The sequence below is a fragment of the Crinia signifera genome, chromosome 2, assembly GCF_055691185.1.
Source record: "Crinia signifera chromosome 2, ASM5569118v1, whole genome shotgun sequence".
Classification (NCBI taxonomy): domain Eukaryota; kingdom Metazoa; phylum Chordata; class Amphibia; order Anura; family Myobatrachidae; genus Crinia; species Crinia signifera.
The window spans coordinates 368,136,871-368,164,174 of NC_139218.1; the positions used below are offsets into that span (position 1 = coordinate 368,136,871).

General features: G+C 45.0%; 1 protein-coding gene across 2 annotated transcripts in view; it reads left to right on the forward strand.

The window, feature by feature from the left end:
- Window positions 1–14,561: 14,561 nt before the first annotated feature.
- LOC146058041 (polyunsaturated fatty acid lipoxygenase ALOX15B-like) overlaps window positions 14,562–27,304 on the forward strand; it is a 60,835-nt gene continuing 48,092 nt past the window's right edge. For both annotated transcript variants that reach the window (XM_083169999.1, XM_083170000.1), the window contains exon 1: window positions 14,562–14,745. In XM_083169999.1, the coding sequence (XP_083026125.1) occupies window positions 14,599–14,745 (147 nt within the window). In that variant the 5' untranslated portion in view covers window positions 14,562–14,598. The remainder of the gene's footprint in view (window positions 14,746–27,304) is intronic.

Sequence of the window (27,304 nt, forward strand, 5' to 3'; positions counted from 1 at the left end):
CGGTCAGAGCAGTCAAACTCTGGAACTCTCTCTACCTGGGGAGTTGGTGTCAAGCTTCGACATGAAATACGTTCAAAATAAGGTTGGACAAACACTTATTGGCTAAAAACATCCAGGGGTATAAGAAACATAGGTGCAATGTAGTAATTTAATATAAGCACAACTAGCTTGATTTAGCATAACTAGGTTGAACTCGATGGACGCAAGTCTTAATTCAGCCTTACCTACTATGTAACTTGTGTTTAAATGTTATCCTTATGTGGTCCGTTATATGGCGATGGACAACATTTGCTTCTGATTATAAAAATATTTTAGGATTGGCAGCCACCAACACTGGCATTGCCTCTTACAATGACCATGAATAATTTTAATTGTTTATGGACCACCAACCTGAGGCACCCCTGCAAATGTCCTGAGGCACCCCAGGGAGCCACGGCACACAGTTTAGGAACCACTGCCCTATGCAATGAATAAGAAAGTACACTATTTACTTTAGAAATTATATTTAGTAATTATTTGATCAGAATGTTTACTAAGTAGTCATGTGACTGATGTGATCTGCGATGTTGTTAGAAATACCCGAGGACGCGGTATAGAAGCCAGACTGCAATACGAGACCAGTTGGAGATTTACCACAAGATGTAAGTAGCTACAGTATTTTATTTGTGGGTGAAGGGAATAGAGAATCGTTTCCATGCAAAATGTTGCAGGGTCTAACCAGGTTTGTTGCTTCAGATCCTTAAAAATAAAAGGAGGAAACAGCGCACCCACCCCCTTCCCGTACTAGTACTTTAGTAAACTAATCCCTATGTAAAATCTAAAACTAGAATTTAGGGCATACTTGCCTACTTTTGAAAACTAGTTTCAGGGAGATTATAGCAGAAGTTAACATAGCCCCCCATTGAGGGGCCGTGTCATGCTCCACCCAAAGTCTAGTTCCATATATGGAGAGATTGTGAAAAGAGATTTTGAAAGTGGTACCTAGAAGCGTGGGTGTGTACTACTACATCTTAGAGGAATCTTTTAAAATTACTTATATCCAAATGTAGATGAGCCCAAAAAAGCAGTTAGTAAGAGCTACTATACTTGGTAAAGTGCTGGGAAATGGTGCTGATGATTCAATGTAAATGGATCCATCTCTCATTCCTTTTTCCCCAAAAATATAACAGTGTAATGTGGGTTAGGTAAAATGAGGGAGATTACTAGACTAATCAGGGAGAGAGGGAGATTGCTGTTATTTCAGGGAGTCTCCTGCAGAATGCAGGAGGGTAGGCAACTATAACTTAGGGGCAGATGTATGAAGCAGTGATAAGGGAGGAGAAGTGATAAAGTGCCTGGTACTTTATTACCGGCCAATCAGCTACTAACTGTCCATTTTTAAACCCAGCCTGTAACTTAACAGTCATTAGCTGATTGGCCGGTGATAAAGTACCAGGCACTTTATCACTTCTCCTTCCTTATCACTGCTTCATACATCTACCCCTTAGAGTGTCCATGAGGAGTCAAATAACCAGAACAAATCTTTATTTTTTATAATATTAAATTTCGATGGGATGATTCCAATTCCACATGTTGACCTTGTGGGTGCAAGTCATCGGGGCAGCAGCAGCACAAAAGTGCTCAATGCCCTATAGCGCTTTAAACAATTTTGTAGAAAGTTGGGATGATTTCAGCCGCGAGTTCAGGTGCCGTTGAATAGGACTGACCCATACATTCTGTATGGATTAAGTATTGACTTTGTAGCAAAGTAACCATCTACCTAAGATGTGAAAGCCTGCCAGCTCTACTTGGGTTGTTCTAAAACCACTGACTGGGCTGCTGCACCAGTGCAGAATCCTCCTGTTACTGCCATAGCGAGTGCTGCAGAAATCACTGGAAAAATGGCAGTGCTTAGGCTCTACAATGCAGCAGAGGTTCCTGAAGGTTCTGAGCACTAGAGAGCTCAAACTATACTGCTTTTGGCCCCCCTACCAGAAGAGATGCTCTCTTAAGACACCACTGGTGAAGACCACTCATTCACACCTTAATTCCTTGTATGAATTTATACAATCAATAATACAGGTTGAGTATCCCCTATCCGTGCATCCCCTATCCGAATTATTCCAAAAACCGTGGTTTTTGGAATCATTCGAATTTTTTTTTTTTTTTTTAACCCCCCCTAACCCTCTTTTCATACTTACCAAGTCCCAGGGCGTCCACAGCAGGCCTCCGGCATCTTCTCCAGGGTCTCCAGCGGTCCCAGGAATGCATTGCGCGAGTGTGCGCACGCGCCGGTGACGTCACCGGTGCGCGCGCACACTCGCGCAATGCATTCCTGGGACCGCTGGAGACCAGGAGAAGATGCCGGAGGCCTGCTGTGGACGCCCGGGGACTGCGTGGACACCGAGGGACCACCGGACACCTTCAGGGGACAGGTAAGTATGGCTACAAAAATGTATTCCAAAAACCGGAAAATTCCCCTATCCGGAATGCTCGTGGTCCCGAGCATTTCGGATAGGGGATACTCAACCTGTAATAATAATTATAAATAAGTATTGAGGCTAACGGTGTGTACACACGGTACAATCCAGCATACAATTTTGACTATATAGTCAAAAATCGCATCGAGATCGCACACTTTTTTTTACCTTGTGATCACGATGCGCGCTTCAGATCCAGCACAAACATAAACCCAGATAGACAGGGCAGCAATGACCATATAGTGCAGATCTGAACTATAGTCACATTCACATGCATGTCTGGTGGCTCGCTGTGCGATTCGATCTGATCACATCGGGATCAAATAGCAAGCCTAATCGAACATGTGTACACTATATAACACAGTGGTCATTTGTTTTTAACCCCTTCCTGACAGAGCTAGTTTTTGCGTTCCTGACAGAGCCATTTTTTTCAAATCTGACATGTCTCACTTAAGTGGGGATAACTTTTTTTTGCTTTTACTTATCCCAGTGATTTTGAGAGTGTTTTTTCGTGACACATTGTACTTCAAATTAGTGGTAAATTTGGGTCGATACAGTCTGTGTTTTTTTGTGAAAAATACCAAAATGTCGTGAAAAAATGGAAAATTTAGCGATTTGCAAAATGTTAAATTTTCTGCTTGTGAGACAAATAATCATACCACTCAAAATAGTTAATAACTAACATAGACCATATGTCTACTTTATGTTGCCATCATTATTTCAACTTCCTTTTAATTTTTTTGGACACTAGGAGGCTTACAATATGAATAGCAAATTCTCAAATTTTCAAGAAAATTTCAAACACTGATTTTTTTAGGAACCAGTTCAGTTCTGATATGACTTTGAGGGACTTGTATGTGAGACACCCCCATAAATGATGCCATTTCAAAAACTGCACCCCTCACAGTATTCAAAACAGCATTTTGGAAGTTTGTTAACCCTTTAGGTGTTTCACAGGAATTAAAACAAAGTGTAGGTGAAATTTTTTTGCAGATTTGCAATTTTAATACATTTTTCTAAGGAACACAGTACATTTTACTAGAGAAATGTGACTAAAAATTGATTCCCCCAATTCTTTTGTTTTCAAAAATATCCTATATGTGGCCCTAGTGTGCACGTTGACCAAACCACAGGCTTCATAATAGAAGGAGCACCTACTTGATTTTGGAGCCTCCTTTTTATGAGATTATTTTTTAGGCACCATGTAGGTTTCTAGGCACCATAAGATGCTAAAATTTAGGAACCCCCCCACAAGTTACCCCATTTTGCAAACTACACCCCTCAGGGAATTCATCTAGGGGTATAGTGTACATTTCAAACCCCCAGGGGTTTCACCAATTTTGATACAAGTGGGCAGTGAAAATGAAAAATTACATTTTTTTACACAAAAATGCAGTTCTGGCTCAAAATTTTTCATTTTCAGAAGGTATGAAGGAGAAAAAGCACCCCAAAATCTGTGCCCCAATTTCTCCCGAGTACGGCAATGCCTCACATGTGACCAAAAAATACCAGTTGGGTGCATGGCAGGACTCAGAAGGGAAGGAGTGATTTTTGGATTTTGCAGCTCAGATTCTGGTGGAATTTTGGTGGGTGCTATGTCGCATTAGCAAGACCCCCAAAGCACCAATACAGTGGAACCCCCCCACAAGTGACCCCATTTTGCAAACTACACCCCTCAGGGAATTCATCTAGGGGTATAGTGTACATTTCAAACCCCCAGGGGTTTCACCAATTTTGATACAAGTGGGCAGTGAACATGAAAAATTACATTTTTTTACACAAAAATGCAGTTCTGGCTCAAAATTTTTCATTTTCAGAAGGTATGAAGGAGAAAAAGCACCCCAAAATCTGTGCCCCAATTTCTCCCGAGTACGGCAATGCCTCACATGTGACCAAAAAATACCAGTTGGGTGCATGGCAGGACTCAGAAGGGAAGGAGTGATTTTTGGATTTTGCAGCTCAGATTCTGGTGGAATTTTGGTGGGTGCTATGTCGCATTAGCAAGACCCCCAAAGCACCAATACAGTGGAACCCCCCCACAAGTGACCCCATTTTGCAAACTACACCCCTCAGGGAATTCATCTAGGGGTATAGTGTACATTTCAAACCCCCAGGGGTTTCACCAATTTTGATACAAGTGGGCAGTGAACATGAAAAATTACATTTTTTTTACACAAAAATGCAGTTCTGGCTCAAAATTTTTCATTTTCAGAAGGTATGAAGGAGAAAAAGCACCCCAAAATCTGTGCCCCAATTTCTCCCGAGTACGGCAATGCCTCACATGTGACCAAAAAATACCAGTTGGGTGCATGGCAGGACTCAGAAGGGAAGGAGTGATTTTTGGATTTTGCAGCTCAGATTCTGGTGGAATTTTGGTGGGTGCTATGTCGCATTAGCAAGACCCCCAAAGCACCAATACAGTGGAACCCCCCCACAAGTGACCCCATTTTGCAAACTACACCCCTCAGGGAATTCATCTAGGGGTATAGTGTACATTTCAAACCCCCAGGGGTTTCACCAATTTTGATACAAGTGGGCAGTGAACATGAAAAATTACATTTTTTTACACAAAAATGCAGTTCTGGCTCAAAATTTTTCATTTTCAGAAGGTATGAAGGAGAAAAAGCACCCCAAAATCTGTGCCCCAATTTCTCCCGAGTACGGCAATGCCTCACATGTGACCAAAAAATACCAGTTGGGTGCATGGCAGGACTCAGAAGGGAAGGAGTGATTTTTGGATTTTGCAGCTCAGATTCTGGTGGAATTTTGGTGGGTGCTATGTCGCATTAGCAAGACCCCCAAAGCACCAATACAGTGGAACCCCCCCACAAGTGACCCCATTTTGCAAACTACACCCCTCAGGGAATTCATCTAGGGGTATAGTGTACATTTCAAACCCCCAGGGGTTTCACCAATTTTGATACAAGTGGGCAGTGAACATGAAAAATTACATTTTTTTACACAAAAATGCAGTTCTGGCTCAAAATTTTTCATTTTCAGAAGGTATGAAGGAGAAAAAGCACCCCAAAATCTGTGCCCCAATTTCTCCCGAGTACGGCAATGCCTCACATGTGAACAAAAAATACCAGTTGGGTGCATGGCAGGACTCAGAAGGGAAGGAGTGATTTTTGGATTTTGCAGCACAGATTTTGGTGGAATGAATGGTGGGTGCTATGTTGCACCAATACAGTGGAACCCCCCCACAAGTGACCCCATTTTGCAAACTACACCCCTCAGGGAATTCATCTAGGGGTATAGTGTACATTTCAAACCCCCAGGGGTTTCACCAATTTTGATACAAGTGGGCAGTGAACATGAAAAATTACATTTTTTTACACAAAAATGCAGTTCTGGCTCAAAATTTTTCATTTTCAGAAGGTATGAAGGAGAAAAAGCACCCCAAAATCTGTGCCCCAATTTCTCCAGAGTACGGCAATGCCTCACATGTGAACAAAAAATACCAGTTGGGTGCATGGCAGGACTCAGAAGGGAAGGAGTGATTTTTGGATTTTGCAGCACAGATTTTGGTGGAATGAATGGTGGGTGCTATGTTGCACCAATACAGTGGAACCCCCCCACAAGTCACCCCATTTTGCGAAGTACACCCCTCAGGGAATTCATCTAGGGGTATAGTGTACATTTCAAACCCCCAGGGGTTTCACCAATTTTGATACAAGTGGGCAGTGAAAATGAAAAATTACATTTTTTTACACAAAAATGCAGTTCTGGCTCAAAATTTTTCATTTTCAGAAGGAATGAAGGAGACAAAGCACCCCAAAATCTGTGCCCCAATTTCTCCCGAGTACGGCAATGCCTCATGTGTGACCAAAAAGTGGCAGGACTCAGAAGGGAAGGAGTGATATTTGGAGTTTGCAGCACAAATTCTGGTGGAATGATGGTGGGTGCTATGTCGCATTAGCAAGACCCCCAAAGCACCAATACAGTGGAACCCCCCCACAAGTGACCCCATTTTGCAAACTACACCCCTCAGGGAATTCATCTAGGGGTATAGTGTACATTTCAAACCCCCAGGGGTTTCACCAATTTTGATAAAACTGGGCAGTGAACATGAAAAATTACATTTTTTTACACAAAAATGCAGTTCTGGCTCAAAATTTTTCATTTTCACAAGGAATGAAGGAGAAAAAGCACCCCAAAATCTGTGCCCCAATATCTCCCAAGTACGGCAATGCCTCACATGTGACCAAAAAATACCAGTTGGGTGCATGGCAGGACTCAGAAGGGAAGGAGTGATTTTTGGATTTTGCGGCTCAGATTCTGGTGGAATGAATGGTGGGTGCTATGTGGCATTAGCAAGACCCCCGAAGCACGGTGAAATTATGAACCTAATATTCCATAGATGTGTGGTATATTTTAAAACACTCCTTTATACATAGGCCGGGTTTGTCGGGGCAAGTGTCACACTGGAAAATAGTTTGCTTTCTTATTCCCTTTTTATAGCAAACTTTGCACCTTTTTTGTGTCCTGCCCTTTTTTCCAGTGGAGGGGATTTCATCAGGAAAATGCTGCCCTGGTACAATACGGGGGCCAGTACTAGAAGTACTGGGGCCCTCTGCCTGCTGGTTCCCAAATATTAGGCCCTTTATGACTTCCTCTTGAAAGTGCATAAATGTCCCCCTCTGGCCGGTAGAACGGAATAGCACGTAAGCGTTATACAGTGCCATCTGGATGATATACACGGCCACCTTCTTGTACCAGATTTTTGTTTTCCGCAGGGCACTGTACGGCTTCAGTACCTGATCTGAAAGATCCACTCCGCCCATGTACCTATTGTAATCCAGGATACAATTAGGTTTTGAGGTGTGGGTACTGGTACCTCGTACAGGGACGGAGGTGGTACTGTCTCCGTGAATTGTTGTCAGTATAAGGACATCCCTCTTGTCCTTATATTTGACCAACAACATATTTTCGTTGCATATTCCCCTGCTTTCACCCCTTCTCATTACTTGGGCAATGTGCGTTTTTGGGAGGCCTCTTTGGTTCTTGCGCACAGTACCGCAAGCTGCTGTACCTCTTGAACCAAGGGCCTTAAACAGGGGGATGCTAGTGTAAAAGTTATCCACATAGAGGTGATAACCTTTATCCAGGAAGGGGTGCACTAAATCCCAGACAATTTTCCCACTAACACCTACGAGGGAGGGGGGGCATTCTGGCGGTTCAATTCTTGAATCCTTCCCTTCATAAACCCTAAACCTGTGGGTGTACCCTGAGGTGCTTTCACACAGTTTATACATTTTTATGCCATACCTTGCCCTCTTACTGGGAAGGTACTGGCGGAATTTAACCCTTCCTTTAAAATGTATAAGGGACTCGTCGATACAAATAAATTTTTCAGGGATGTACACCTCTTCAAATTTGGCACTGAAATGATCAATGACCGGCCTGACTTTGAATAGCCGGTCAAAGGTGGGATCATCTCTGGGTGGGCACTGTGCATTATCGGTGTAATGTATAAATTTAAGAATTGTCTCAAATCGAGTCCGGGTCATGGCCATACGGTAAAATGGAGTACTGTACAGAACATCTGTACTCCAATATTGCCTAATTTCTGGCTTTTTTACTATGCCCATATGAAACACCAGACCCCAAAACGTCATCATCTCTACTGCATCTACAGGGGTCCACCTAGCAAATGATGACGTGGGGTTTTGAGCAATAAACTGCTGGGCATATAAATTAGTTTGGTCCACCATTAAATTTATAAAATCATCAGAGAAAAATAATTTGAAAAAGTCAATTTCTCTGAGACCTGTGGAATCAAATTGGATTCCTGGCATGGCCAAAAACTCAGGAACCTGGGGCTCAAAATTGTCTGGTGGTGGGGTCCATACGAGATCAATTGTTGGGGGGGGGGTCTCAGCTGCTCTACGGGGGCGTCTTTGAGGGGGTCCCTCATCACCAGAGGAGGAAGAGGAGCTTAAGACGAATCCTTCAAATTCCCCGCTTGCATCACTGGCTGTGTCAGAGTCAGAGGCAAGCATGGCATATGCCTCCTCCACTGAATACATTCTCCTGGATGACTGGGAGGACATTTGGGAGGACATTTGGGAGGACATTTGGGATGCCATTTTTATTTTTGTGTTACTGGTAGTGAAATGTTTCAACACGTGTATAGTGTAGGGGGGGGTACAAACTTTATTTCAACCTGGGGGGAATGTAGTGTGTAATGTGTATGTAGTGCAGAAAAAAAAAATACTTTATACCAAAAAAAAAAATTGAAGGGGTTAAAAAAAAAAAAATTGAAGGGGTTAAAAAAAAAATTGAGGGGTTAAAAAAAAAAAAGGTCCTGCGCCAAAAATTGAGCACAGATGTTGGTCAGTAACGTCTGTCACTGAACAGCGCTCAAAGGCAACAGGAATTTGATCAAAAAAAAAAAAAAATAGATCAACCCTGTGCCGAAAAAGCTGATCAGTGATGTACGTCACTGATCAGCGCACAGTGGCCACAGGACACCCACAAAATCACAGTGTGTGTAAAAAAAAAATTAAAAAAAGACCACACAGCACCCACAAAAAAAAAAAAAAGGTGATCAGTGATGCGACACTGATTACCAGTGAGGGGCAGCAGGTGCACAACCTTTGGTGCAACTGGCAGCAACTGACAGGTATATATAAAAAAAAAAACCTCTGCGCCCCCAAAAAGTTGCTGATCACCTCAGATATGGTGATCAGCACAAAAGGCGGGGGTAGCAGACACAAAATATACACTCTCTATCACTCTCTGTCACTATCTCTCTCTATCTCTCACTATCTATCACTATCTATCACTATCTATCACACTGCAGCAGCAGCACTGACAGTTATATGTATAAAAAAAAACCTGCACCCCCAAAAAGGGGGGGTAGCAGACACAAAATATACACTCTCTATCACTCTCTGTCACTATCTCTCTCTATCTCTCTATCTCACACTATCTATCACTATCTATCACTATGACACTGCAGCAGCAGCACTGACAGTTATATATATAAAAAAAAAACCTGCACCCCCAAAAAGGGGGGGTAGCAGACACAAATCTCTCTATCTCTCACTATCTATCACTATCTCTCACTATCTATCACTATCTATCACTATGACACTGCAGCAGCAGCGACAGTTATTTATATATAAAAAACCCCTGCACCCCCAAAAAGGGGGGGTAGCAGACACAAAATATAGCTCTCTCTGTCACTATCTCTCTATCTCTCTCTATCTCTCTCTCTCTATCTCTCTATCTCTCTATCACACTGCAGCAGCAGCAGGAAGTCTCAGGAAGTCAGATCCAGGAAGCGTCCAGCACGCTACAAGCAGTGATCAAGTGATCAGGTAAGGTATTTGCAAGGATCAGGTAAGTATTAGCAAGGATCAGGTCAGTATCACGGCAGATAGGCACGGTGACCGCTCTGCACGCTACTCCAGACCGGAATGGCGTCTGCAGCGCAGTCACCGTTAGTTTAAATGTCGCGCCTTGGCTGTGATTGGTCCGTGGGTCCCACGGACCAATCACAGCCTTGGGGGCAGGTGGGGTGAGGGTGGGGTGAGGTGTCATCGTCACCGATGACCCCCTCATGCCCCCTGACGCCCGGCGGTGATTGACACCTGTGTTACCGAGCGTCTGATTCGCTGGTAACACAGGAAAACGCTGTAATTGGCTGTTCACACTGAACAGCCAATCACAGCGATCGCCGACGGGGGGGCGACATCGCAGCCCCCCCTGGGCATGCAGGGACATGTCTGCTGTCAGGGACAGCAGACATCGTCCCTCTGTCACTGCGTCTCGAGACGCAGTGACAGTTTAAAGTCATGACGTACATTTATGCCATGTGTCGGGAAGTACATCCCGGCCATGACGTAAATGTACGTCAAATGTCGGGAAGGGGTTAATCCCTTCATTTATTTTACTTTTTATACTATTATTTTAACGATTTTTTGGCCTAAATCAAGAGTTGATCACAAAAGCAAAATCTTTCTCATATGGGCAAAACCATTCTGCACTGCAGGTGGGGCAGATGTAACGTGCAGAGAGAGTTACATTTGGGTGGATTATATTGTGTCTATGCAGGGAAAATACTGACTGCTTTATTTTAACGCTGCAAATTAGATTCCAGTTTGAACACGCCCCACCCAAATCTAACTCTCACTGCACATGTCCCATTTATTTGCCCCATCTGCAGTACACATACAGTAGTTTTGTCCATTTGAAAAAGATTTGGCTTTTGCAATAAACTCTGAATCAGGCCCTTTGTTGCCTATATGAATACTACCGAATAAATATCTTTGTCATTATTACAAACAAATTAAAATGTATGTGTTTATATTACATGGAGCCCCCCCCACGGGAGGTTTCTGTCCTCCCTGAGCTCACCTGCGTTACGGTTTGACAGGTGTACCACCCCAGTCAAACTCCCCACCTGCTTTTGCCCTTCTGCTCCACAGGAGGTTTCTGTCCTCCCTGAGTTTGCCATCAAAGCAGTCAAGTTCCCAAAGAACATCAATAGATCTCTTTCTTTCTTTATTGGAATTTAATTGATATCACCACAAAATCCCCTACCTCTAATCTCCTGATCCTCACATCTTCACTTGGTGTCTCCCAGTTGACCTTCTTCACCTATCGTTGGGATATTTCTGATTTCTCCAACTTCCTATTATTCCTTTCTGAGCATCACCTGCTCTAACTTGGCCCTCTCTCTGCTTCTCCACCACCTAATACTGCAATCACTAAGCAAAACATTGAGGCCATTGACACCACTTCCCTATTCTAACTGTTCGACACACTTCTCCCTCCTATTTTCTCTCTCATGCCCGCACCAAGACACCTCCATAGGCAAATGCAGGGGGGGGGGGGGGGGGGTTCTGGTTGCATGGAAACCCCCTACAGAGCTGATGCACATACCCATTGTACCAGCTTCTTATACCACATTACTGTATGTGTGGGTCTGAGCCCTCAAACATTGCAATGGACCAGAGAGTAGCTGCCAGGAGGAAGAGACAGGAGCCTGGGCGATTGTGAGCTTAGAAAAGTGCAGTACTGGTTAGTTAAAGACCATTTGTACTATTAAATATCAATACTGTAGTCCCAATAGTATCCAGTGTATAAATAAAAGAAAACAATTTTCAGGACTGTTACCGCTCCCACAGACTCCCATACTTACTCCAATGTACTGCAGAGTGGGAAATTTTGGATTGCATTTGGAAACACCCTTCTAAAAATCCTGCGTTTGCCACTGACCACTTGTTTGCACCTCATGTAATCTGTCTCCCTTTCCTACTAGATTATGGGTCCTCTTCTCTTCACATTTCACTCACAGCTCTCCCATACTCCAACACTCAGCGACCATCTTCGTCCACATACTCATCTCCATCTTTGGCCACCAGCCCCTAGTAGTACGTTGATCAAGTCCTCCTCACTACTTAAATTTAAGCTGTAATGTGTATTTTATGTAGCTTTCACATCACACTTTTAAAACGGTATATTGCCGTTTTTTTGCCTTTTAAAACGTTTAAGGCTGCAGTGTGAAAGTGTCATAGTTGAAATACCATTTAAAGTTAACTGGTATTTCAACACGTTTAAAAAGCAGAGTCCTACCCGTTTTAAAGCCAATTCAGAGCCGTTTTTTGTGCTGTCTGAATGGCACTGAAATGGTATTTAGTAAAAAATAACGGTTAGAGCACTGTGATAGGCTGTCCCTTGTCTTGTGTCCCTTCCCTGAACCAGGAAATAAGCTGTGGGTAGAAACGTGTTCAGAGGTTAAACGGCTTGACTGGTGATGTGAATGGTACTTAAACGGTATTTTTAAATGGTAATCTGCTGCAATATGAACACTAGACCCGTTTAAAATACCATTTAAAATTACAGTTTTTCAAAACGTTTCAAAATGTTTTATGTGATGTGAAAGCTACATTATTGTGGCAGTCTTTTTACCTGTACTGTATTTTTGTTATTTATTTTCTGTAATGTTACGTTTTGTCTCCCTGTACTGTTCCTGTGCTGTGAAACACTTGTGAATATTATTATTATTAACTCCCTACTTGACCCTAAACCCTCCTCTGCTAGCTATCTCCTTCTGCCTGTTCCCATCTGGCACACCTCCACTATCTATCCCTCTCAGTAGGCACTGTCCCCTCTACCTTCAAGCATGCTCTCATCTCCCCTATTCTTAAACGAAAATTAATCTCTCCAACTAATGACCAATCTCTTTTCTCCTTTTTACCTTCAAACACCTTGAGCATGTTGTCTTCAACTGCTTTACGGTCTTTCCTCTCACTCCCTGCTGGAAACTTTTCAGTCTGGATTCCATCCTTTCCACTTCACTGAAAACTGCCCTTTCAAAAGTTGCAACAACCTCCATGCTATCAAAACTATGGGCTGCTACTCTCTGCTTATTCTACCTCTCTGCTGCTTTTGCACTGTGAATCACCCTCTCCTTCTGCAAATCCCTCACTCCCATGTTCTACATTATACTGCCCACTCCTGGCTGTCCTCCTACCTCTCTGATCATTTGTTCTCTGTCTCCTCTCATGACTGCCTTACCCCACACTTCCACAAACTGTAGATGTCCTCCAAGGTTCTGTTTTTGGTCCTCTCCTTTTCTCTCTCTATACATCCTCTTTCTGTGAACTCATTACCTCTTTTCACTTTCAATATAATCTCTATGCTGATGAGACTCAAATGTATATTTCCTCCCCTAGCCTCTCCCCTTCTCTCCTCACTTGTGTCTCCTACTGTCTATCTACAATCTCTTCTTGGATTCCACAATATCCTCCCCTAGTGGAGCCCAGAAACACCTCAAATTGTTCCACCCCCAGATAACAACCCCCCCTGTTGCTTTAACAAATGTCACAATGAGTAGAGATGGGCACCTGCCTTAGATGAGTATTTGCAGCATCAGGTACTCTGCTCTGTGAACCGGCTAAGGTTGTTTTGTGTGGGAGAAAGGAGGGAGACGGGCAGAGCCACATCTTTTTTAAAAAGTCACTGGCTGACAGATGCCTTCACCATACCCTCCAACTGTACCGATTTAGCCCGTACAGTACCGTTTTTAAACGGTCTGTATTGGCTAAATCATAGTGTAACGAATGTACCGGTTTTAGGCGGCACAGAGTTTAAGAACCCTGCGCTGGTGTTACTGAAGGTGCGGGAGAAGAGGGGCTGGCTGCAGTGCAGAGTAAGGATTTTACACTGAGAGCACTGCAGCCAATGGTAGCCGCTTCAACCCTCCGTTGGCAATCACAGTGCAGGCACAGCGGCCAATCATAGCGCAGCCACTGCGGCCAATCACAGCACATGGGGCCCGGTGGCAACAGAGCTCTCCACCGATATCCACTGCCTCCCCCGCCGCTGGTCTCCCTCGCTGCCCCAACCCCCATAACCCTGCCCGTCTCCCTGAATCAGTGACGGGCAGGGTGCGCTGCAGCTGCCCATCCTCCGAGAGACTGGGACGCGTGTGCACATGAGACAAACACGCATCCCAGTCTGATGCAAGCCTTCTCCGCTGGGTCTCGCCAGACCGTCCCCACTGACGAACAATACTGAGAGGGGCTCCATCTGTAAGTCACTGTTTCCTGTTTTGCTTAATTGTTTATGTACTCTGCAAATGGGTGCTGTGGATCCCTTTTGGCACCATAATAATAATAGTTTGTGAGATAGCACTGTTCTTATAATATATACCTATAGAACCATACACTGAAGATACATTAATGATACTAATTGGAAAATTCCCTAAATATGGTGTTAAAGGTATACGATTCTAGTCATTCTATAATTCTAGTCCAGGAGATCCAGGCAAGCCCTTGCCTCCTGGTGGACCAGATGCTCCTGGTTCTGATAGTTCTTCCATGTTGTAACAATGACTTGCTTTTTCTCTAGTTTACTAATGAAATCTAGATGTTCTGTAGAAAACAGGATATGTTACGTAACGGTCCTTCCAGAGTAGTCTTTGGAAATGACCTTTAACACACATTCAAACTCAGTCCAATAACAAACAATAAGTTCCAATAGAATTATTCAGTTAGAATACCATACGTGGACTTGGGAAATGCTGGTTATGACGTATTACTAGGAGTGTCTGCCCGAATCATCATGTTATAAAACTAGCCACAACTGCACCCAGGTGCTTTCGTGAGAATCATTGTCTAAAGACATGCCGACCTACAAGCTTAAAATTGCAACTGGGACGGACCTGAATGCCGGGACCTTTGTAGAAGTCTCCATTGTTCTTGTGGGTGTTGAGGGAGAAAGTGCAAAACACCAACTACCCCATAAGTGGAGCAACTTCATACGTGGAGCAGTAAGTGTCTTATTGTCTTCTAGAAGGTACTAAATAAATAAGAAATAGATTCTGATTGGTTGGCCATAGCAACATGCCATGTGAAATAGAACACCCATCTTAGTAAATGTCCCCCTATATGTTATATACAGTTATTCTTTGTAGGTACTTGGGGTGGGATTGATCGCACTCCACTGGGAAGGGGATGATGTGGTGGTGCTGCAAATCCTGGGTCTGTCCTAGGCCCCTTTAGGATTCTGGTTTTAGGTGGTTGGATTGCGCACTCAGGAGGGGTTGTGTGTGTGTGTGGCATGTGTGGTGGAGAGGGTGCAACAAAAGCAGTCAGAGTGGTAGGTCAGCGTAATGTATACTTATACTATTTAAATAGGCCTCAAATGAGGGTAAAAGGGTGGGAGGTGGGACTGGTCTCTGGTGCTCGTGGGTGGGCGTCTCCCGTGCCTCTCACTAATGGTACAGTGTCAGGACAGATCCTGACCCTGAGGTGGAAAGTTATGGTGTCACAGTCCTGATCTGGGTGGACCTCTGCTGGGTGCAGGGGGAGCCCTTTCGGGGATGGGGGTGATCAACAGATCCCCTTCTACCATAAGGTGCACAAAAGGGGCTTATGTCTCCCCCTGTGTTCAGCGGGGTCAGGGTCCGTGTAATGGTTCAGGCTGGTCCCGGGTGCCTGTGGTGTACTGGTGTTTCAAAGGGGGCGAGGGTAAGTGTATGTGACAAGAAGCGGCGTCCCACTCCTTGTCTCTTACCCTTGTTCCTGCAGTGCACTGGTCCGGCCCGGGGAGGGGGCGGGTTGGTGGTCTCGTCCGCGGTTTCTCCCATTCTGGTGCTGGGGACCCTGTTCGCCGGCATGGTGCCCCGTCCAGCAGTGCCTGTGGCTGTCCCCACTGACTCCTGTGACGCTCCGGTTAGCGTGATCGGGCGCTTCCGGCCGCGTCACTGGTCTATCAGTGCGCTCGACTCCCTGGTGGGGAGGAGACTTGTGTGCTGAGGATCCAGCACTCTCCACTTTTAATAGTATTCACAGTACAGTCTCTTCCCCTAAAGCATAAGATATTGTATATATACATACACACACACACACACACACACCTTTCAAAGGTGTAAAAGTACAGATATTGCATGAATGTCAGAAACATAAATGGAATCTTAATAATTAGGATTTATGGCCAACCATGTGGTCAGCTGGTGTCTGTCTGGTTAGCAGGAGCTTACCTCCCAGAGGCATTGGAGGCTCAAGCATCTGGGCTCCAAGCCCTAAAGGGGCACCTGCATGTAAAGCAGCACCTCGCAATGGAGCTCTTGCAATGGAACTCTGTGGCACTCCTATAGTTAATTGGCTTTTTACCAGGAGCCCTTCTAACATCTGCTATAGGGAACAGGATGGTTCTGCCTGGTACCACTCAGTGTTAGGATCGGACAGACTGGAAACTGTGTCAGTATCTGAAGTAAGCAATGGGATGGTACAAAGACCATGTGTGGAAAGGTAACTGATGAATAATGTCAGATTAACCCCTTCTGTGCAGAAAGTCTGGGAAACAACACAATGCCTGGAAGGAGGGGAAAGCAGCAGCTAGCAAAGACACAAATCTAGCCAGGACCAGGATCCATCATAAATGAATATCCACCAGGGGTTAAAGTGAGGCGGAACGGGGCGGAACTGCGTTCCGTCAGTTCCATTTTGGAGGCGGAACGGTTCCGCCTCCATCCGCTCACCTTGCCCCCTCTGCTTCTCCCTGCATTGCTAAACAAGACAGCCGGGTAGAGTGCTGGAAAACCCGGCTGTCTCAGAGCACGTCGTCCATCCGTCCGCGGGCGGCTATTTGAAATGACGTGCCAGCTTGCGACTGCCTGATTGGCAGCCGGGCTGCGCGTCATTTCAAATAGCTGCAACGCACACGGAGGGATGGACGACGTGCTCTGAGACAGCCGGGTTTTCCAGCACTCTACCCGGCTGTCTTGTTTACCTTGTGTTGCTGGCAGGGGTGTCGAGGATTGGCAGGTATGCATGGGCTGACCTTTCTGCAGAGCAGTCACCTGGACCATGACGCCTAGTAATGCACAGCCGGCTCAAAGCTCCACTCCCAGTGTCCGGTCACTGCAGACCACATCAGCAGAGAAAGAGCACTTTCTGGGACTGCAGAAGTAGCTGCCCGGGCTGAGATCCTTACTTGCCAACAGCTGAGTGGAGAGCAGTGCGGAGCTTCTGTGGGAGCTAGGGAAGCAGCGGCATCTGTTCTAGAATGACCATGAGCAGTGTAACCTGCACTGGTGGATGTCCAGCAGCTGCAGCAGGGAAACAAGCTATGTGCAGACCTCCTACCTGAAGAGGATGAAGGTGAGGGGCCCTGTGCCAGCCATTATATTATTGGTTTTATGATTGTGTCACTTTTTCACATGTGCCAATGTTGTGTACTGTGTCCTCATTCTGCAAATTATGTCATATTGGGGTGTGATGTAGGGTACATAACTTGTGGCATAATGTAGGGAACGGAACCTTGCAGTGTGATGTGGGGTTATGCGGTGTGATTTAGGGGATGGGTATGTGTGGTATGATGTATGTGGTTGGAGATGTGTGGCATTATTTAGTTGGCATGATATAGAGTCTGTAGACGTGCAGCGTGATGTGGTGACAGGGACGTGCATCTTGATTTAGGGGCAGGGGAGTGCGGCGTGATGTAGGTGCAGGGACGTGCGGCGTTATTTAGGGACCATTGACAGACAGACACAGCAGCAATGGCGGGCTGGGCCAGGGGCAGGGTGCCATCTGCCCACCAGGCCACTACAATACTTCATAAGTAGGGCCACCGCAGCCTGTCACCTTCATGGTGTCTGCTGCAGTGTGTGTCAGGCTCTGACAGGCAGCAAGCATGATAAAGGGGGCTGCTGCTGGCATGCTGTGTGCGCTATCTATGAGTACAGTAGCATGTTACCACTGGCACTGAGCAAGAAAACCCTAGCAATGAGCATGTAGGTAAGCAGCACTTACTGTATGTGGCATAATATGGAAGGGTCATTACCGTGTGTGGCATATTGTGGGGGAATATGTTGTGTGACATAATGTATAATGGGCATTACGGTGTGCATAATCCCCTGTCCCACAAAGCCATGCCCTAAAATTTTGTGGCGCGCCTACGGCGCGCACTTTCACATTGTTTGGCCTGTTAGATTCTTTTGCACTTTGGGGCATAATTTGCATTAAGGGTGGCGTTATGTGGCCGGCATTATTGTTTCCATGTCTATGTGAGATAGGTCATACATTTTGAGCTCGCAGGGGGGCGCCGAATACCCTAGCACCCGCCCTGGTTGTGACATATGGGGGGGGGGGGGGGGGGAGATGGCGGGGAAGAGAGTTCCACCACCTCACCAGGACCACTTTAAGCACTGATATCCACAGAAAATAACGATGAAATACTTTATTCAAGCATCACAGAATAAAGTATAATTCCCATAGCAAACAGTTACTTTCAATGATACAAGAAATGCAGGTAGGCAATGCAAAGTACTATGGATAATTGCAGGTGGATAATGCAGAGGATATGGATGAGTCTCCCGTTTTTTGATGCCTCCTGCCGCAATTCCTCCTGGTTTTTGTCCTATTCCCCCCCCCCAAAAATGGACTGTGCATGCGCTATATTTTGGGGGTGGGGCCCTAATGCGCGATGTCGTGACATCATTCACTATGCCGGGTACCGCGGGGCCGTGTGGGAAGCCGTGGTGCGACAGCAGGTCTGAGCAGGAGCAGCTTCCACGAGCGGCAGCAGCAGCAGAGTGAGCGGCCAGGAGCCAGGAAGCGCACGGAGTAGGAGGGCAGCACGGAGACTGTGACAACATTTGACTGTGCGTGGCAGCGGGAGCCGGGACCAGCAGTAAGTATAACAGTCTGTAACCTCTCTCCCCCACCCACTAAAACCTGCTTCCTTTTTTATTTTGAGCTTCTGCAGACTGTCCGTGTCCAGGGTCAAATAGTGGGTAAGAGCTCCGGCACTCTGGGGGGGGGGATTGGGGTTTCTGGTTCTGGTGTGTGCAGGGAAGGAGCATCAGCATACTCTCCGTGTCCAGGTCAAACAGTGGGTAAGAGCTCCGGCAGCAGGACCTGCCATTTCACACGAAGCTGCTGAAACCCCACCCTCTCAGAGCTGCTCCAAGCCAGTAAAACACCACCATCCTCAGCCGCAACCCTCAACCTGTACCTACCTTAAAGCACTGCTCATTTATATGCAAATAGTGTAAGCCCTGCCCACACATGGAGCCCCCCCAAACCCCGCCCACTGAATTTCTGAAGCTCCGCCCATTTACCCTCCAAATCTGGGCTTGCCTGCAAAGGCTGAGCTCCAAATGAAAATACTGTGTTGTATAACACATTTATATATAGCGGCTAGGTTACCAGCCATGAGGTGATATGTACAGTAAATGCAGGCTACTGAGGTTAGTATAATGTCTGGTGCCACACTGTGTGCCGTGTTTTTATCTGTGGGATCCCTTTATGTGTGCCTATGTACTGTAGGCAATACACATACTGTATGTGTATATATGTACAGTTGCCTACCATCCCGCATTTAGTGGGAGGCTCCCGTTTTTTTAATCCTCCTCCCGCTCCCCCGCAAATCCCTCGGTTCCTCACGGTTTTTGTCGCTTCCCCCCCCCCCCAAAAAAAAAATTGACTGCGCCATCCACTGTGTTCCCACACACACACACACACACATATATGACATGACATATATGACATGCAATATGGTGAAGGCGGCACTCAGACTTCTTTAATGCAAATTCCGTTCTGCCATATTGCAATCTATATACATACATGTATATATATATACGTATGTACATAGGCGTGCGCAGCCCATTTCCTTAGGGGGTGCACCATTGAGGCGTGTTCATCACGCCTACTGGGCGTTCCCATTACACAGTTCGTAGTGATGATCCATATTCACATTACACAGCACAAACTGACCATATTCACATTATACAGGGGTTTGGCATGCGGTGTTCCACTTGCTACGCAGCAAAAGATTGCTACTTAGTGAGCGATCCTGAATCAGGCCCCTTGTTCCCCTCACTGCATTCTCACACACAGCGTACTATTCCCTCACAGTATGTCACACACAACCTTATTCACTTGTCCCCAGTCTCTGCACCCATTACCTGCAGGCTTCCGCCAGGAGCCAGCCTGCCACAGTTCACTAGGTAGGCTGCAGCTTCACTAGTCCTTCTCCACTCTCCACCCGAGCACAGGACATGTCAGGGGCGCGGCCTAATCACGGACCTCCGTGGCCACGCCCCCTTTTAAAAAATCTCGTGCTGAAGTAAACCCAGCCACTGCAGCCAGGACAGCGCAGGTACTGCTAGCCAGCCGGGGAAGGGGGCACTGTCACTGAGGTCATTAGCAGGTGCTGCAATTGTGCGGGGGTCATTAGGAGGTGCCTGTGCACCCCTGGCACCCCATGTATGTATGTATGTATGTATATATATATATATATATATATGTGATAGATCCGAGGAACCGCACTCCATCCATTTTCTGCAGACGACTTTGCGGTGCTCCGCTCTAGAGGATAGTTTCCCAAATATAGCAGTTTTTTTGGAAGCAGGCACTCACCATAGACACCAAAAGTAGTTGAAACAAGGATTTATTTCATGGTAATGGTCGACGTTTCGATCCTCACAGGGACCTTTGTCAAGACACAAATCTGTCACATCAAGGACCAGGAACACCAGGCAGTGTACTAGTGCAGTAACTGAGACAACTATTTATGGCATCACACATGTAATAGAAAGCGACACCCACTTCCTGTTCCACATAAAACCGGAAGTGTGCCCAAAGTGGTATAAAGACCTAAATTTGAGAAACATTAACCAACTTAATCAGTTGTACCCATAGCGTTATAGTCCCAAAAAATTTTTTATATCAAAAAAATATAGAGAAAGCCAGAATTTTTATCAAAGAACGGAGTTCCGTTAAACCGGAAGTTGCGTGCGCTCCAGCACTGTGGAACGCACACCAATACCGGAAGTGAGCGCCGTTTGGCGCGCAAACACACCTAGGGGAAGAACAAACCAATACAGGAAGTACTATGCGTTCCAGCAGTATGACTCACTGGAACGCAAGCTGAAAACGCGGAAGTAACATACCATTTTAAGCTCTAATCGCCTGGGGAATAATATATAAGCAAAAAATCTTAAAGAACAAAAAAATGATTTTTTTGAAGCTGCGATTAGCTTGGACTAACTAACGCTAATGGGATGCTAACAATATGAATCTAATATGTTCTGCATGTAGAAGTGCGTCATAAATACTTTGTCTCAGAATACTGCCTGATGCATCACATTAATGTACAGTACCTAAATCAACTCTATGCACATAAAAACAGAAAAAAGAAGAAAGAAAAACAGAAAAAATATACTAAAAACATAGTGATGAACACTACTATAGTATATAGAAAAAATGTATAAAGAAGAAAAAATTTATATATAGTGAAATTTATGCTGCAAAGTCCCACAAATATATAGGTATTTTCAAAGGAAGATATTATATGCAATATGCTCATTAAGGCCCCTTGGAGCCAGAGTCCCCAGGTCATAAATCCAACGTGCCTCCCTCTGATGAAGTTTTTTACTTCTATCTCCGCCACGTGGTAGGGGTGGTATGAAATCGATGAGCATACATCTCAGGCTAGCCACAGAATGTCCGAGTGCAAGAAAATGTTTCGCCACAGGTTTGTCAGATTTTTTCTGCTCGAGAGCTTGGCGGATGGACAGGCGGTGATTCGCCATACGCTCTCTAAAGCATCGTGTAGTTAATCCAACATAATACAGTCCACAAGGACACGTTAAAATATAGATCACAAATGATGCCATACAAGACAGTCTATAGCGGATCTTGATTTTTTTGCCAGTATGTGGATGAGGGAATGTCTGGCCAACCAGCATCGATCTGCAAGTTGTACAATCTGTGCACCGCACACAGCCAAGGCGTTGTGTAGACAGCCAGGTAGAGTTACTGGAAACAGGTTGTATATGAGGTCTCATCAGTAATTGCTTGAGATTAGGTCCTCGACGAAAGGATTGCATAGGCGGCCTTTTGCTGAGATGTCCCAGCTTGGTATCTGTCGATATTATCGGCCAGTATTTCTTTATAGCCTTGCCCATATCGTCGGATGCCGTGCTGTACGTAGAGGCAAATATCATACGATCAGACCCACATCTCTGTGTTGACCTCATTTCCTCATTCCGGTGTCTGGTGAGTGCCTTGTTTAGACATCTTTCGATAGTGGACTGTTTGTATCCTCTCTCAGTAAAGCGTACACACATCTCATCAATTTGGATCTGCGCTGTGTCATCCGATGAATTGTTGCGTAGAACTCGGATGAATTGTGAGATAGGTAAGCTCTCTTTCAGAGAACTTGGGTGGTGACTTGTGGCGACCAATAGTGAGTTACGATCTGTTTCTTTGCGGTAGAGAGTGTAACCAATACCATTCTCTTCTCGGAATAGTGTCACGTCCAAGAAATTAATGCTCACACTGGAAATACAATGGGTAAAACGTATAGTAGTGTCTAGGGAATTTAAATATCTGATCATCTCGGAGAACTCTGCCTCTGTGCCATTCCATATCAGGAAAACATCGTCAATAAATCTCTTCAAACATAATATTTTTTCTGCAAACAAAGGCATAATGTACTCATTTTCGTATCTGTGCATATACAAATTAGCGTAAGAGGGGGCTAGGGATGACCCCATAGCGGTCCCCGAACGTTGTATGTAATGCTCTTTGTTATAGCAGAAGTGATTGTGTCGCAGGACAAGTTCAGCTAACTCCAACAGGAATTCAGTGGGAGGACCATCATGTAAACCCTGCTGTAGAGTTATCCTCAAGGTATCCAACCCCTCTTGGTGAGGGATAACAGTATACAGCGATGTGACATCCATAGTTGCAAACATCGCTGTATCTGGGATGTCCTCAAGGGCAAGCACCTTAGCAAGAAAATCAGAGGTGTCCCTGATGTAACTCCACATCCTCTGTACATACAATTGCAAAAAACTGTCTACAAACTCAGCAAGGGGCTGAAGGACTGAACCAACAGCTGATATAATTGGACGACCAGGTGGATCATCCAGTCTTTTGTGTATCTTAGGTAACGTATAAATATACGGACAGACTGGATGATCCACCTGGAGGAAAGCTCCCATGTCTTTGTCTATCCAACCAGCTTGGATGCCCATACAAACAGTTTTATCCACAAGATTCTTAATCGCCATCATGGGGTTAATGGGCACTTTCTCGTATGTCACCGAGTCAGCCAATTGGCGCCGTATCTCAGCGTCGTACGAGATCCAATCTTGAACAACCACACCACCACCTTTGTCGGCCTGACGGAACACGAGCTGCCTGTTGCTCATAAGTTCACGCAAGGCCAACCGTTGCTGTGGGGTGAGGTTGTCAAATTTTGGCATCAAGTGTTGAGCAGACATTTCTTGGTCAATAAGTCTTGAAAACGTGCGAATACTAGGGTTAACCGACTGAGGGTCAAAAGTACTGGTTCTAGAAAATTTTTTCTTTATATTGGTATCAGATGGCTCCAATTGTTTGGTACCAAAAAATTCACGAAGACGCAATTTGCGTGCAAATTTATAGCCATCAACTGACCAATCAAATCTGTTAGGTCTTACAGTGGGAATAAAAGAAAAGCCTAGTGCCAACACCTCACACTCTGCCTCTGTCAACTGCTGGCTGGAGATATTAAAAACCAAGTCATTCATTTTCCCCGTCCCCCTCTTTTTCTTCCCCCCGCTGCCCCTCCGCGTGGGGTACTTTGTGGCCGATGCGAAGGGTCTGGGAATTTTCTTGTTACCCGACCTAAAAAAGAGGAGGATGAGCCTGAGGAGGCCGGACCCCTAGGGGGTCTGCCTTCACTCTCAGAATTAGACTGTGAGGAACTATTGTAATCAAAATTTGGCCTTGATCGATATGGGCGGGAATCTCCCCTATTCTGATATCTACGGGGTTCCCCTTTAAGCCACCTATACACCTGGTGATTGGTATAATCCTGATTAACTGTTTCTAGTTTCTTTTTCTTAAAAGAAATAAGATCACTTTGATATGTGTTAATCTGTTCACCAAGTTTTTCAAGCCAGTTAGTACTAGAATCTCCAGTCAGAGTCGGTAAAGAGGCAGTGTTAAGAGTGGCAATTTCAGCTTTAATCTTTGTCAATTCTGATCCGACCTCTTCGATCACTAATAATAGGAGGTCCAGTGAACATTTATTCAACACACCACACCATCGGGTGCAGAAGGCAAGATTACCACGTCCGATGGTGGGTGTGTTGCTCACTCTAAAACCTCTAGGGATTTTTTTACTTCTGAAATAGTCGGATAAAAATTGACCATGGAGGGTAAGATCTATTTCCCTCTTTCTTAATTTCAGTAACTTATGATACACATCAATTGCCTTGTCATCTGGTAAAGACAAAAATTCAGAGTGATGAAACAGCACTTTTTCTGCCTCATCACCTGTTAAAGAAATGAGCACACTCTGAGCTCTTTCAAGTACAACATTATCAACCATAGAAATTGGGGTCTGCGACATATCTCAATAAATGCTAAAGAATATACAGTATAACGATAAATATCCAACAAATAAGCTGGCACAATAGGACAGAGTTCAACCGAAGGATGATCAAATAACCCTAAGACACAAAAACATAGGGGGACAAAGCAGCAATCATTAAAAGGCATGTATCACATAGACATGATGCAGCTGGTGTACACTCCTGTGTGTTGATAGATCCGAGTCATATAGCACTTTATCGAATTTTAATGTTCAAACACCCATCAAGGGTGGCGTGGGTGCTGGTACAAGGAGAGATCTAAACCAAGATAGAGTCTCCATACATAATAGATCCGAGGAACCGCACTCCATCCATTTTCTGCAGACGACTTTGCGGTGCTCCGCTCTAGAGGATAGTTTCCCAAATATAGCAGTTTTTTTGGAAGCAGGCACTCACCATAGACACCAAAAGTAGTTGAAACAAGGATTTATTTCATGGTAATGGTCGACGTTTCGATCCTCACAGGGACCTTTGTCAAGACACAAATCTGTCACATCAAGGACCAGGAACACCAGGCAGTGTACTAGTGCAGTAACTGAGACAACTATTTATGGCATCACACATGTAATAGAAAGCGACACCCACTTCCTGTTCCACATAAAACCGGAAGTGTGCCCAAAGTGGTATAAAGACCTAAATTTGAGAAACATTAACCAACTTAATCAGCTGTACCCATAGCGTTATAGTCCCAAAAAATTTTTTATATCAAAAAAATATAGAGAAAGCCAGAATTTTTATCAAAGAACGGAGTTCCGTTAAACCGGAAGTTGCGTGCGCTCCAGCACTGTGGAACGCACACCAATACCGGAAGTGAGCGCCGTTTGGCGCGCAAACACACCTAGGGGAAGAACAAACCAATACAGGAAGTATTGGAGATTCTAGTACTAACTGGCTTGAAAAACTTGGTGAACAGATTAACACATATCAAAGTGATCTTATTTCTTTTAAGAAAAAGAAACTAGAAACAGTTAATCAGGATTATACCAATCACCAGGTGTATAGGTGGCTTAAAGGGGAACCCCGTAGATATCAGAATAGGGGAGATTCCCGCCCATATCGATCAAGGCCAAATTTTGATTACAATAGTTCCTCACAGTCTAATTCTGAGAGTGAAGGCAGACCCCCTAGGGGTCCGGCCTCCTCAGGCTCATCCTCCTCTTTTTTAGGTCGGGTAACAAGAAAATTCCCAGACCCTTCGCATCGGCCACAAAGTACCCCACGCGGAGGGGCAGCGGGGGGAAGAAAAAGAGGGGGACGGGGAAAATGAATGACTTGGTTTTTAATATCTCCAGCCAGCAGTTGACAGAGGCAGAGTGTGAGGTGTTGGCACTAGGCTTTTCTTTTATTCCCACTGTAAGACCTAACAGATTTGATTGGTCAGTTGATGGCTATAAATTTGCACGCAAATTGCGTCTTCGTGAATTTTTTGGTACCAAACAATTGGAGCCATCTGATACCAATATAAAGAAAAAATTTTCTAGAACCAGTACTTTTGACCCTCAGTCGGTTAACCCTAGTATTCGCACGTTTTCAAGACTTATTGACCAAGAAATGTCTGCTCAACACTTGATGCCAAAATTTGACAACCTCACCCCACAGCAACGGTTGGCCTTGCGTGAACTTATGAGCAACAGGCAGCTCGTGTTCCGTCAGGCCGACAAAGGTGGTGGTGTGGTTGTTCAAGATTGGATCTCGTACGACGCTGAGATACGGCGCCAATTGGCTGACTCGGTGACATACGAGAAAGTGCCCATTAACCCCATGATGGCGATTAAGAATCTTGTGGATAAAACTGTTTGTATGGGCATCCAAGCTGGTTGGATAGACAAAGACATGGGAGCTTTCCTCCAGGTGGATCATCCAGTCTGTCCGTATATTTATACGTTACCTAAGATACACAAAAGACTGGATGATCCACCTGGTCGTCCAATTATATCAGCTGTTGGTTCAGTCCTTCAGCCCCTTGCTGAGTTTGTAGACAGTTTTTTGCAATTGTATGTACAGAGGATGTGGAGTTACATCAGGGACACCTCTGATTTTCTTGCTAAGGTGCTTGCCCTTGAGGACATCCCAGATACAGCGATGTTTGCAACTATGGATGTCACATCGCTGTATACTGTTATCCCTCACCAAGAGGGGTTGGATACCTTGAGGATAACTCTACAGCAGGGTTTACATGATGGTCCTCCCACTGAATTCCTGTTGGAGTTAGCTGAACTTGTCCTGCGACACAATCACTTCTGCTATAACAAAGAGCATTACATACAACGTTCGGGGACCGCTATGGGGTCATCCCTAGCCCCCTCTTACGCTAATTTGTATATGCACAGATACGAAAATGAGTACATTATGCCTTTGTTTGCAGAAAAAATATTATGTTTGAAGAGATTTATTGACGATGTTTTCCTGATATGGAATGGCACAGAGGCAGAGTTCTCCGAGATGATCAGATATTTAAATTCCCTAGACACTACTATACGTTTTAACCCATTGTATTTCCAGTGTGAGCATTAATTTCTTGGACGTGACACTATTCCGAGAAGAGAATGGTATTGGTTACACTCTCTACCGCAAAGAAACAGATCGTAACTCACTATTGGTCGCCACAAGTCACCACCCAAGTTCTCTGAAAGAGAGCTTACCTATCTCACAATTCATCCGAGTTCTACGCAACAATTCATCGGATGACACAGCGCAGATCCAAATTGATGAGATGTGTGTACGCTTTACTGAGAGAGGATACAAACAGTCCACTATCGAAAGATGTCTAAACAAGGCACTCACCAGACACCGGAATGAGGAAATGAGGTCAACACAGAGATGTGGGTCTGATCGTATGATATTTGCCTCTACGTACAGCACGGCATCCGACGATATGGGCAAGGCTATAAAGAAATACTGGCCGATAATATCGACAGATACCAAGCTGGGACATCTCAGCAAAAGGCCGCCA